At 31.8% G+C, this 14,589-nt stretch overlaps 1 protein-coding gene across 1 annotated transcript in view; it reads right to left on the bottom strand.

The window, feature by feature from the left end:
- Positions 1-14,029, bottom strand: part of ltk (leukocyte receptor tyrosine kinase) — an 89,407-nt gene extending 75,378 nt beyond the window's left edge. The window contains exon 1 of the mRNA XM_073827645.1: positions 13,851-14,029. Coding sequence (XP_073683746.1) covers positions 13,851-13,905 — 55 coding nt within the window. The 5' untranslated portion in view covers positions 13,906-14,029. The remainder of the gene's footprint in view (positions 1-13,850) is intronic.
- Positions 14,030-14,589: the final 560 nt, after the last annotated feature.

Below are 14,589 nucleotides of genomic sequence, written 5' to 3'. Positions count from 1 at the left end.
CGCAATATCACACTCGTAGCTGTGAGATATGGCTATATATTGGCACGCTATGATTACCTATGGCACTCAGACTATGCCGATATACAGCCATATTTCACGTCTATATCGGCATAAATATGAAATATGAAATATCTACTCGCCATAAATAACTGATTATTATTATTTTATTTTTTTTACATTTATATTTAAATTTATTGGAATCAGTAAGATTTCTAATGTTTTTAAAGATAAATAAGAAGTTTCTTACTTATATCATCAAGGCAGCATATAAAAATTCTGTGATGTATTATTGCAATTTTTAATTAAGTTTTCTACTTTAATATACTCTAAAATATAATTTATTCCCGTTATGCAAATGCTGAATTTTCATTAGCAATTTCTCCAGTCTTCAGTGTCACTTGATCATTCAGAATTCACTGTATTTTGCTGATTTATTATCAATGTTATCAATGACAAATTTATAGCATATTATACAGATTTCTCAAGGATCGTGTGACTCTGAAGACTGGATAAAAATTGGAGTATTGGCTGATAAAAAATCAGCTTTGCATCACAAAAATAAATTATATTTTAAAGTACATTCAAATAGAAAACCTTTCAAACTGTAATTGTTATGTTGTATAGTCTACAAAAGGATTTGTTTATTTGCCATTTTTATGTTCTATTAAATTTTAGGTTGTGACGTCTGTGGTGCTTTCGACTTGGACTCATCGTATAAGGTTACCATGTGTGGGTCCGGCAAACCACAGGGATTTACTGTTCTTTGTGATGTGAAGGATGCATTCAGCACGTCTTTACTGAACAGGAGTGACGCAACGACAACATGTCAGTTCAATTGCTGTTCTTAAGAAGCCACGGGTCTCTAAAACCACCTTAATATTGATTCAGTGAATGTCACAAACTAAATGTCAACAACATGACAAAGTCAAAACAGTCTCCTGACAGCATCAAAGGGAGGAGTTGTCTACATACACAAGCCCATCTGGACTGCTGCTCCACAGGAATCAAAGTGTTTCATTATTATGTAATAGGTGTGATAGACATTTAGAGGGAACAAAATAATTACAGGCTAATTGTGTGTGGCTGGCCATCGTGAGACTGTTTAGCTGTGAATCTTACAAGTACTTCAAGCATCTGGCGCTCTACATGGAATCCCATGGAATACTCATTTTTAAAAACACATTCATTTTCGCTCCAACTGGTGCTTTAGCACGTCAGGTCACGTTTTATTATTGCATGTTCTCCCATGACAAAATAAATAAATACATAAATAACATATTAATTAATTAAGCAAAAATTTTACTTTTGTGCAATATTGTTACTGCATGTTCTTCCATGGCAAAAATAAATAAATAAATAACACATTAATAAATTAAGTAAAAATTTTACTTTTGTGCAATATTATTTATGCATGTTCTCCCATGGCAAAAATAAATAAATAACACATTAATTAATTAAGTAAAAAAGTTACTTTTGTGCAATATTATTACTGCATGTTCTCCCATCACAAAAATAAATAAACAAATAACACATTAATTAATTAAGTAAAAATATTACTTTTGTGCAAAATTGTTACTGCATTTTCTCCCATGACAAAAATAAATAAATACATATATAACACATTAATTGATTAAGTAAAAATGTTACTTTTGTGCAATATTATTTCTGCATGTTCTCCTATGGCAAAAATAAATATATAAATAAATAAATAAATAAATAAATAAATAAATAAATAAATACCACATTAATTAATTAAGTAAAAATGTTACTTTTGTGCAAAATTGTTACTGCAAGTTCTTCCATGGCAAAAATAAATAAATAAATAACACATTCATTGATTAAGTAAAAATGTTACTTTTGTGCAATATTATTTCTGCATGTTCTCCTATGACAAAAATAAATAAATAAATACCACATTAATTAATTAAGTAAAAATGTTACTTTTGTGCAATATTATTTCTGCACATTCTCCCATGACAAAAATAAATAAATAAATAAATAAATGATATATTAATTCATTAAGTAAAAATGTTACTTTTTTTCAATATTATTTCTGCACGTTCTCCCATGGCAAAAATAAATAAATACATAAATAACACATTAATTAGTTAAGTAAAAATGTTACTTTTGTGCAATATTATTTCTGCAAGTTCTCCCATGACAAAAATTAATAAATATATATATATAACACATTAATTAAGTATAAATGTTACTTTTGTGCAATATTATTACTGCATGTTCTCCCATGACATAAAAAATAAATAAATACAAATAATAATAATTAAATTCATTATTTTTTTTCTTTTGTGCAATATTGTTACTGCATTATTTTCTCTCATGACAAAAATAAAAAAATAAATAATACATGAATTAACCCTCCTGTTATCCTTGGGGTCAATTTGACCCCATTCAATGTTTAACGTATGTACATATATAATTGACTTTTTTTTTTGCTTCAGATTGAATGACTTTTCCTAATTTAATGGGGAAAACTTGGTAAACATAAAACTAACATGATATTATTTTTTCAATGCCCTGTACACATTTTGTCACATCGGTGTTCTTTGGGGTCAATTTGACCCCAGGTTCTTTTAGCTGTATAAAACATAAGAAATATAAAAAATGTACACACATTTGTTTTGGGTGATATTGAGGTCACTATAACATGCTATGATTTTATAATATGCACTATAATTTTATATGTTTAGTATAATAAAAATAAAAAATAAAACTAACACAACCATACCTGTAGTATTGCGAGAACCACTGTCAGTTGAATTGCTCTCTCAATCGAAAATGGCCTCTACGCAAAGGTTTTCTGTCAGTGAGATTTTGTCACAGGTGTTTGACAGTGAAAGTTGGGGGGTGTTTCAGAGTGTTGTTAAGTAGTCAACAAAGACATCAATTACCTGACACTAACCTTTTAGCAAAAAAATATCATATTCTAGAGGTTTTAAATTTGGGGTCAAATTGACCCCAGTGGGAAAAAGGTGTTAGCGGATTTTAGGGTAACAGGAGGGTTAAGTAAAATGTTACTTTTTTGCAATATTGTTACTGCATGTTCTCCCATGACAAAAATAAATAAATAAATAAATAAATAAATGGTACATTAATTAAGTAAAAATGTTACTTTTGTGCAATATTGTTACTGTATGTTCTCCCATGACAAAAACAAATAAATAAATAATATATTATTTCATTAAGAAACAGTGTAACTTTTGTGCAATATTGCTACTGTATAATTTTCTCCAAAAAAAAAAAATATTAATTAATTAATACCTTTAAAAAAATCATTAAAATGTGGCTTTTGTGCAATATTTTCTCCAATGACAAAAATAAATAAATACATAAATATGTATAAATGTATATAATACATAAAATGTTACTACATGTTTTTTTTATGACAAATAATTGTTACTGCACGATTTTCTCCCATGACAAAAATAAGTAAATAAATAAGTAGATACATAAATACATAAATAAATTAAAAAACATTAAAATGTGACTTTTGTGCAATACTGTTACTGCACGATTTTCTCACCATACAAAAAAATGTAACAAGCATGAAGGGTGTAAATATTACATTTTTTACCATTGGTCCTGACTGAATTCGCTAAGCTTAAACCTGTAAATCAAAACATGGAAAGAAATTGCTTTTTATTTAATAAAAGCATACAATTTAAGAACTTATAATCTTGTTAAATCTTAAGAGGGTTGAAAAAATTGCAGACTAAAAATAAATTAAAAGTATATATAAAGTGCATTTAAATTTTATATAAATTAGTGTAAACTCCAGAGGTTTTTCTTAAGGTCCTCTTCAGACTTTTTGTAAAGTTCCAGGCCTTTTGTGTATTATTTGGCCGTGTTTTTGTTTATCTATCCATATGGTCGAAAGATGAACAGACAATCCACCCAATTTGGGCATGAGCCAGAAATGATAATAATCTCTGACAGCTGTGACTGTGAACCATTTGATTTTGATCAGTGTATGTAGGCTATGAGCACAAACACTCATCTTGCGAATGACGTTGCAGTGATGCACTTTACAACGTACTTATTGCGCCTCTTTAATGTGTGATGCTAAGAGCAAACACTTTGATCTGTGTTTCGAGATTCAGACCTGTAATTACTGGATGATTATGCCGCTACCTTGGCAAAGGAAGTCCATTTCACCAAACACACAGTCATGCTGAGCACCACTTATATGTGCAAGCACCCACTTCACTTTCACAACTAAAACCTTCTTTAAGTCAAAGTCGATATATAGTCATTTCAGTAATTCATAGTGTGGGACGAAAAAAAAAGCAGTTTCCTCGGAAACCGTGGCACAGACATTTAACACCGTACGTACAGCATACATTCAAAAACAATGCTGAAGCTTTTAGCAAATTACATTACTGTCACAATGATGTCAACTTAAGCTATATCGTCACTGTTACTATGGTTTTGTGTGTCAGCGGTGTCTCATGTGTCAAATAGCAAACAACAGAAAGTTATGATGAAATTGCTCATTCGAAATGTGAGAAACTGATGTGATAAACATGACAAGGCTGAGCTGAACAAACACATAAAACATTTCCATCCCTTAAATAAGTTAAAGTTGAAGTCACCTTTTAGAATATTACTTGAGTAAAAGTCTTAAAGTATGTGATATTTATTGTACTTAAGTACAAAAAGTATTTTTTAAATCTTAAATGTACTAAAGTATTGAAAGTAAAAGTAAATGCAATTTGTTTTTTGCAATTGCAAGTTTATATCATCCATTTCTGAGAAAAAAAGTCTGAACTATAAGTTTATATTGCAATTTTGACTTTATTTCTCGCAATTGCACATTTATATCACCTAATTCTGAGAAAAAAGTCAGAATTCTGAGTTTATATCTTATCAATTCTGACTTTATTTCTTGTAATTGCAAGTTTATATCATCAATTTCTGCGGAAAAAAAAGTTTGAGTTTGTATCATGTAATTCTGGGAAAAAAAGCCAGAATTTCCTGAAAAGAAGTCAGAATTGCGAGATACAAACTCGCATTCGTGAGGAAAATTATTTCTTACAATTGCGAGTTTACATAATCAATTTCTGAGAAAAAAAGTCAGAATTCTGAGTCTATTTCTTGCAATCCTGACTTTATTTCTCACAGTTGCAAGTTTATATCATCAATTTCTGAGAAAAAAAAAGTCAGAATTGAGTTTGTATCACGTAATTCTGGGGAAAAATGCCAGAAAGCCAGAAAAAAGGTCTGAATTGCGAGCTTATAAATTTTGTGTTTGCTCACAAAAACTTTTGTGATGGAAATAAAGAGGTAATAGGGAAAAAACTAGATACAAACTTGCATTTGTGAAGAAAAAAAATTCAGATTTGTGAGATACAAACTCGCAATTGCAAGAAAACAGAATTGCGAGATACAAACTCACATTTGTGAGGAAAATTATTTCTCACAATTGCGAGTTTATATCGTCAATTTCTGAGAAAAAAGCATTTTTTTCTGAGATGAAAAGTCAGAATGAGTTTATATTGCAATTCTGACTTTATTTTTCACAATTGTGAGTTTGTGTAATCCAATTCGGAGAAAAAAAAGTCAGAACTGTGAGATATAAACTTGCATTTGTGAGGAAAATTATTAGTTTATATCATCAATTTCTGAGAGAAAAAAGTCAGAATTCAGAGTTTATATCTCGCAATTCTGATTTTATTTCTCGCAATTGCATATTTATATTACCCAATTCTGAGAAAAAAGTCAGAATTGAGTTTGTATCATGCAGTTCCTGGGAAAAAAAGCCAGAATTTCCTGAAAAGAAGTCAGCATTGCGAGGTACAAACTCGTAGTTGGGAGGAAAAAAGGTTTTTTTCTGAGATAAAAAGTCAGAATTATAAGTTTATATTGCAATTCTGACTTTATTTCTTACAATTGTAAGTTTATATCACCCAATTTGGAGAAAAAAAGTCAGAATTGCGAGATACAACGTTGCATTTGTGAGGAAAATTATTTTTCACAATTGTGAGTTGATATCAATTTCTGAAAAAAAAGTCAGAATTCTGAGTTTATATCTTTATTTCTTGCAATTGCACGTTTATATCACCCAATTCTGAGAAAAAAGTCAGAATTGAGTTTGTATCACGCAATTTTGGGAAAACAGCCAGAATTTCCTGAAAAGAAGTCAGAATTGCTAGATACAAACTCGAAGTTGCGAGAGAAAAAAAGTCAGAATTGCGAGTTTATAAACTTTGTGTTTGCTCACAAAAAATTTTGTGATGGAAATAAAGAGGTAAAAGAAAGAAAACTAAATTTCATTTAGCAACATTTTTTTTGAGGAAAAGGCAATTTTTTTGTGAGCAAACACTTTCTAGATATAACGCAATTTTTTCATACAGTTTTGCAAAAATAAAAAATAAAAACTTTTTGCTGTGAGTTTACATCTCGCAATTCTGACTGAGACCCTGACTTCTGACTATTTTGTAGTAAGTAACGAATATGCTTCGGGGAAAATGTATCGGAGTAAAAGTATACGTTTTAATTAGGATGTAGTAGAGTGAAAGTAAAAGTAGGCTGAAAAAAAACTCAAGTAAAGTACAGATACTCCCAAAAAATACTTAAGTACTGTGACAAAGTGTTATAATTTCGTTACATTACACCACTGCTCAAATTCTTCAAAATATCTTCTGTTGTTTTTCGGTTTGGAACAACTTGAGGGTGAGAAAATGATGCTCTATATTTGCATCCATGTCAACAATTTTCTCCTTTGTGTTCATTTTTACTTTCTTATACTGGAATTCACAAGAAACACAAGACAAAAATGATACTTAAATAAGACCTAAATATCATTTAAATGTTTTTTTTCTTTTTTTTTTTTCTTCATTTAGCCAGAGCTTTTGGTCTAAAGTAAGAACAGCATGTTGTCACAAAGCCAAAAAAAAAAAACAGTCAAAGCATACAATAGTGGGTTTAACAGAAGGCTAGAATGTGAAATAGGTTAGAGAAGAGGTAAAGTGAAGTGCCTTTGTTTAAGGCTGAAGAGAGGTTCTTTGCATGTTCAGTTTGCGAACACTGCAGGGTCGGTACTTCTGCAGCGATGTAGGGTGATTTTGAACTGATTTTTTAAGGGGGAAAATAAGATGGCAGTTTTTCGACATAATTAGGGTCTTGAACCGGAAAAAACAGAGTTCAGGCAGAGTAAGACAAGACGAGCATTTGTGGTTAAAAAGTAAATAAATGTTAATTTTTGAAAAACAAAATAACCAATCGTTCTGCTAGATAAGACCCTTCTTTCTCGGCTGGGATCATTTACAACCACATTTGAGATTGTTTGAGGCCACATTTAAAATGCATTTTGGAAGTTCAAACTTGGGGCACCATAGAAGTCCAGTATATGGAGAAAAATCCAGAAATGTTTTCCTCAAAAAACATAATTTCTTTACAACTGAAGAAAGAAACACATGAACAAAGACTAGACAACTATTCTAGTGTTAACTAGATTTTAAATTATTTTTAAAAAAAATTTACTCAAATATTATACTTATTATTCTAACATAAAAGCTCTTTAAAGTTGTGTTTTGGGCCATTATGCTTTGGCACACTGTCTGTCAAACGAACTAAAATCAAAAAGCACAATAAGGCTTAATCCCTTCTTCAAGAAACGCTCACTTCATTTAGCCAATCAGCTCATGATCCGGTGTTTTCCGTGCCTCAGAACGGCTCAGTTCACAGTGAATGAATGTGTTTACTCCGCTATATGGAGAAAAATCCAGAAATGTTTTCATCAAAAAACATAATTTCTTTACAACTGAAGAAAGAAAGACATGAACATCTTGGATGACAAGGGGGTGAGTACATCATCTGTAATTTTTTGTTTACTTTTTTTTGTGGTTCAGATTATTTTAGATGCAAGAAATCATATGCTTTCAAAAGAGCAAATTTCTATTTTCATAAAAGACTAGACAACTATTCTAGTGTTAACTAGATTTTAATTATTTAAATATATATATATATATATATATATTTACTCAAACATAAAATAGCCAGAAATATGGTGTATCGGTCAAAATAATAGATTTTTCTTTTATGCCAAAAATCATTAGGATATTAAGTAAAGGTCATGTTCCATTAAAATATTTTGTAACCTAATTTTTGATTAGTATTATGCATTGCTAAGAACTTCATTTGGACAACTTTGGTGATTTTCTCAGTATTTCGATTTTTTTGCACTCTCAGATTCCAGATTTTTAAATATTGTCCTATCCTAACAAACTATACTGCCCTCCAAAGGCAAAGCGCAGTAACTACGCATTTGGTCAAAATTGAGTTAAGGCTTAAAATGGACTTTGTGACAACTGTTTTGTCTTGTGGCAAAGTCTTCTGGTTCAGTTTTGTCCTAGAGAAACGAGAGTGTTTCAGAGAAACAAGAGTGTCAACATGTTTGACTAGCTGGCGAAAAAACTTTAAAGGCATTTTTCTCAGTTTCAGTGTTGGCGTAGTTACTGCACTTTGCCTTTGGAGGGCAGTATACTCATTTATGATAACCTTTAGATGATTTTTTAAATCTCAACTTCAAAAATTGACCCTTATAACCGCATTTTTTTTAAAACCAAACTTTACTGAAATAGTAAAAAAGATCATAAGACATATTAACAGAATGACTCAATGAGATCATGTGGAGATAATATTAATTGTATTTTTTAAAAGATTTAAGATCAAGCGCCATCACTCTAGCTGTTTCTGAAGGAATTGAGTGTGTTATAATTGCCTACGGTCTCCCCTATCTGTGTTTTCTTTTATGTTAAATTCTGAAATTTACCTCCTGCTATGATCAAATAGATTAGAATACTATAGATTGTTACCAACCAAATTTTAGCAACAACAGTCATCTTTACAATACAAAGTTGGATTACAAGCTGCATGCAAGGTCTACAGATGTGCTGATTAAAAGTTGAACTACTTTTAACTTCTGTGACATGAAAATTCAGACTTAACAGTAGTTATTTTAGTAGCATGAAAAACAAAACAGCTATTCAAACTGGGATCAAATTATATGCAGAAAGAAAGGAAAGAGTCCCATGAAGTGGTCCCTTCAATCTAGTGCAAGGTAAGCACTTTCACAAAAACCCCTGAAGCTGTGTACACTGTAAAACGAATCACTTACATCGTATCAGGAATTTATTGTTTATAAAAAGAGAATTTGCGAGACTGCACAATTAATTCTGCACGCACTAAAACAAAACCCATCTTCAACTGTGACAATCTAAACTTCTCTGATCGGCCATTGCATTCATAAGGTTAACATGTAAAAAAAAAAAATCTGATGCAACTATGAGCAGATCTAAATTTAATGCCGCAATCAACACTTTTCATATATTTTCACACTTCACTTTTTTTAATTGCGACAGCTGTAATAGATTTAGGTTTTAGTATAGTCCTATTTATCAAAGTTTTTCTCACACGACACTCTTAAAGACAAAGGTGCTTTGTGATGCCATAGAAGAACCCTTTTTGTCTAAATGATTTCATAAGAAATTTTCTGTTTCACAAAAGGTTAGCTGTGGCAAAAGACGGTTCTTCAGATTATAAAAATGTAAGAAAGAGATCTTTAAAGAACTTTTGACTGAATGGTTCTTTGTGGAACCAAAAATGGTATCGCTGTGAAGAACCTTTATTTTTAAGACTAAACCTCTAATTCCAAAGCAAATGAACTACTGTTTTTCAGCAAACTCAGTGATCCTCTGTGAAATCTAACCCTGGTAGAATTAAAACTCAAACGTAGTTTTAAAAAATAGTCCCATCTGAATAGAGCATATCTTGAATTGGGCAGTGAGGCATTTTTGTTTATTCTGATGCCCCTTTTAATTCCTTAATTTTAAGTACTTTAATTAATAAAATGATCAAGTCAGCAGCACAATTTACCTGGTGCTGTAACATCATGCCTCATAACATAAAGTAATTCTCCTCACATTTACGAGGTGAATCCTATCCAAATTGCTGCCGCCTGACTTGTTTTTAATCTCAGGAAATTCTCATACATCTGCTCTGGTTCCTCCTTTGGCTTCCCTGAACAGAGAGGAACAGGTTCAACATCTTATTTCATTACTTAACAGATGAAGAGCAACACTATGATGATTAAAATGAGCATGAAATGCAAGTTGCAATCATCCTTTCTTTCCTATTGTAACATACATCTGAGAGAAATGGCTTCTGAGAGAAATGGCAGGTTCATTGGGAATTAATTGGATCAATCTCATTTGCCATTGCTGAATATCATGCGCTGGAGTGGAGTGGAAGTTATTTTGATTATAGGTTATAGGACACATAATAATGATATACAAACAATAAGGATGTAACGGTATTATCAATATCGTAGTATTACGATCTTGATATTATCGTGGTCACATGACGATATGAAACGATAGGTCTTCTAAGCAAAAAGTGTAGTTTTTAAAATATATTTAAACTTCTTATTCTAACATAAAAGGTCTTTAAAGTTGTGTTTTGGACCATTTTGCGTTGACACAGTATCTGTCAAACAAACTAAAACCAAAAGCACAATAAGTTTAATCCCTTCTTCAAGAAACGCTCACTTCATTCAGGCAATCAGCTCATGATCCGGTGTTTTCTGTGCCTCAGTGAATGCATGTGTTTAATGCAACAGCCACCAGCTATGCTTAATTTTCACTGAAGATGCTTAGATTTGTAGTAAGACATGTTTTTGTAAGCCTGCTTTCACTGAAGCTGAAGTTTTCCGTCAAAATAAAAGCTCTACTCCCGTTTTCCGTCAAATAAAAGCTTAAAAATGCAGTATGAATTGCTGACAGCTAGTGATTTACTGCAGTCCAAACTTAAAATATCTCTTTCAGGTGTAGAAATTAGGAAAGAAGTATTGTAATTTCCCTACTGTAGTAAAAAGCAAAAAAAAAAAAAAAAAAAAAAAAAAAAATTATATATATATATATATATATATATATACAATGAAATACTAAATTTCATTTATTTTACAGTGCATTTGTTTTACAATATATTGTCATAAGAATGACAATAATGTACAATTGTTATTATTATTATATTCTAATTTGTTTGGCTTCCTAAAACACTATTGTGAATGTAATTTAAACTGAGACAGTATATCACAAATAAAAAAAAGGGTTGATTCCCCTTTAAAGTTCAGGTACAATTCAATTCACTTTTTTCTGACTTAAGTTTTCTTAGTTAAAAACATAGGTTGGAGCTCTTAATTTTGAAATCTCAAAGTGCATTAAATAGAACAAAATAACTTTAAAATGTACAAAAATCCTGTTGTGGACTTTACATCATGACATTTAGATTTTGATATCATTACATCCCTAACGAAAAATTATGTGCACAAATAAATGCACATAATTTATAATAAACACTGCAGTTTTTAATTAAAAAATAATGGTCAGTTCTGATTTTAATCAGCTGCATCCACTTATCTAGACAGCCATCTTTCTTCTTCTCCCCCCATTTAGTTCAAATTACCTTCTTAAAATAGTCAGCTACAGTTTGCCCTTATAAAAGCACTTTTATAACATACTGTATACCTTAATTAAAGTGCTGGTGAGAACACAAATGTAGTAAAACACAGGTGCGAGTGCGACCTTGCCATTTAGGTCAATACATAATCAGAAATGTGGGGGAGGAGTCCAAAATCCTACTAGTCTCCACTTGAGATCGTCTAATGCATATTTCATGTTGCTTGATCTGGCAAGAGTTAATGTGATTGGCTCGCTTTATGCTAGCTTTGGCTTTTACCAGGCTGTTTTCCTTCATTTATTCCTACTAAATAATCAGTACTTATTACTTTTGGTTGGATAGAAATTGTGGTTATAAAGTTTCCGGACATTCCCATTCATTTTTGGAATGTTTTTATACAGTCAGAGACCAAAACTGCTGCACAGGTTTTATTTCTGTTATTTCACTGCTGCATTGTTATTTCATGTGAACTCCTTCAGATAAATCCATTTTTTCATAATACATGTATGTGTAATAATCTGTCTTCTGATTCAGTGCGGTTAGAAAATCTGCCAGTAAAAGAAATATAAAATAAATGACATTGCATCTGAACAAGACTGAAACTGGATCATAACTCTTACTTCTTTTCTAAAGCAGTGACATTCACGATCCCTAGATGGTTAAATATCCTCAAAGCTGACTGTAAGCTGGCAGAGCAGACTCATAATGCATGATAACAGACCACTGCTTTATGTCTTTAATGTTCATAAAAAAAGCTGAACATTTTAGTAATATTGCATAGAGAGGTTGTTTGTACTCTAGGTAATTTCTGAGTCTGAGATTGAGTCGGAAGTTATTTCATTTGGCTTGGAAAAACATCAATGAATGGAAACTGAAAAGAGAATAGCGAAACCACTAGAGAAAAAAGAAAGGGAATGTAAAAGGCTTGAGGCAGAATTCATTCACCTACATACTTGTACGTGCCTTGAGTTACTTGAAAATGCTTTTCAGTTCTTCCTCCGACTGACATCTGCGCATTCAATTTTGCTAAAAGCTCAGCTCAACAAAAGGCAGAATTATTTGCCAAAAAAATAACAAACAAATATATAAATAAATATGTTGGATAATATATGTACTGAATACTAAATTGCCAGATACTGCAGAGAAATTACGTACTGTCAAGGCGAAATGAAAATGCGTATGTGGACCACTCTTTCCAGATTGCTAATGAGCGGTTAAGTCTGTTCGCTATTACATAAAAAATGACCTTATAAAACCAACACAGGCATTAAATCACACACTCATGGCATGAGTTTATAATCGGTGATGCTGATGAGGTAATTTTGCCTGAGCAGGACAGATGAGGTGCTAATGAGAAGGATTAGTTTAAAATATTACATCTGGTAGACTCAGAACAATAGACACATTAGCATATGCAAAGGCCTCTTAAATTAGAATAAGTTTTGTGAATTCTATCCTTCAAACTATAATAAAAACACACCAGCATTTGTTCAGACAGGAGTTAAATAATGAAGATAGATTTTATCTGAAAGTTTCAACTGGGATGTTTGTGTGGCATGTAAGTTTGGAAAAGATGCTGCTATGTGATTTGAATATTAAATGTATTGATTACAATATTTGTTAGCCCAAACAATGTCTTTTTTGTACGTTTTTGTATTTTACATAATATATTTTTGCTGTTTTATGAATTGTCACATAAAATCTTAACAGCTGAAATTTTGCTAAAAAGCCTATAAGTCTGTTTAATGACAGGTTAACATAGCCCATAAAAGTTCAACTAAAAAAGTTAAAATAAAAAATTCTTGTGACAACTAGCTTATTATTTTGCAACATAAATCAGCACATGAAACGCATTTTACACATAAATCCCATGATTAAAAACAAATAAGAAATGTTTTGGAAATCAAATAGATGTTTAATATCAATATAAAGCTTCTTTAACTTACTAAGGAGGGTTTGTCTTTAACTCAAGGGTTGCCAAGAAAAGCTGAATCTACCAAAAGCCTGAGCACAATTAGTTCTTCCCTATACACTCTTAGGGTACTTTACATAATTAGTATGACACCACAAATTTAGCCAGCGTACTCTGAGATGTCAAAAGGTTTTTTGCCTATAAATAAATTAACTTAATTTCAAAGTCCTGTTGCGGTTAGCATCTAATGCAGTCCTTACAAATCATTTTGTGAAAATCCTCTACATGTGTTTGCCAATTGCCCCTAATCGAAGCGAAATTAGCGGTTTCGTGATTCTGTTTCTCATAAAATCAAGTGGATTTCATTTGAAACCATCAAAGCCTAAATACATTTATATCAACGTCTGAGCATGTTTAACATCGCCAAAAAACAGCCTGGTCAGAATTAGTTGCAAACGCTTACCTGTGAAGATGAAAAAAGCAAGTTTTAGAAAAGTTGGTCGAGTGAGATAATCCATGGCTCCTTAAAGAAGGATCCTGGAGATACTGTACTGAGCTTAAACTCTGTCCGCTGTTATTCCTGTCGCTGGAAAAAGCTTAATAATAACAAATAAAGCTTATTTCCGTAACTATCCTATTCCGTTTTAGGACTCCTGCTTCTCTCGCCTCAGAGCTGCTGTGATTCATTATGATGCTGATGCTGCAGCGCGTCTCTCGCTCTCTCTCTCTCTCTCTCTCTCTCTCTCTCTCTCTCTCTCTTTGTCGCTACTGTTCCTGATAAACTGACTCTCGGTCCTAATGCCGGTTAGTCACGGTAGGTCAGTCTCATGCGCTCCCGTGGGTTAAAGGTGAGCTCAGTCATTTTTTTTACAAATCACACATTTGTTTTACAAGACATGCTTTCCATATCAGGAAATGAACAGGGCTTTAGGAAAAACAGCATTAATATGTACATTCACATGAGGTGACAGGACATGCGGTGTTCTAAAAATCTAAAAAAAAAAAGCCAATAGATGGTTTGCACTTACCTCACGATTTGATCATTTACCCGGATGCGAGGCAATTTTGGCGATACTCCGATGTAAACAACAGCATGGATTGCAGGATGTCTGCTAACTTATGCTGTCTAGACTCTAAACCATAGACAAAGATGTAAGAAAGGACTTAGTAAGCAGAGAAGGGTGCAATATTTTGACAAACTA

Source organism: Garra rufa, chromosome 21 (assembly GCF_049309525.1).
Source record: "Garra rufa chromosome 21, GarRuf1.0, whole genome shotgun sequence".
NCBI lineage: Eukaryota > Metazoa > Chordata > Actinopteri > Cypriniformes > Cyprinidae > Garra > Garra rufa.
This window is presented reverse-complemented; position numbering and strand designations above follow the sequence as displayed.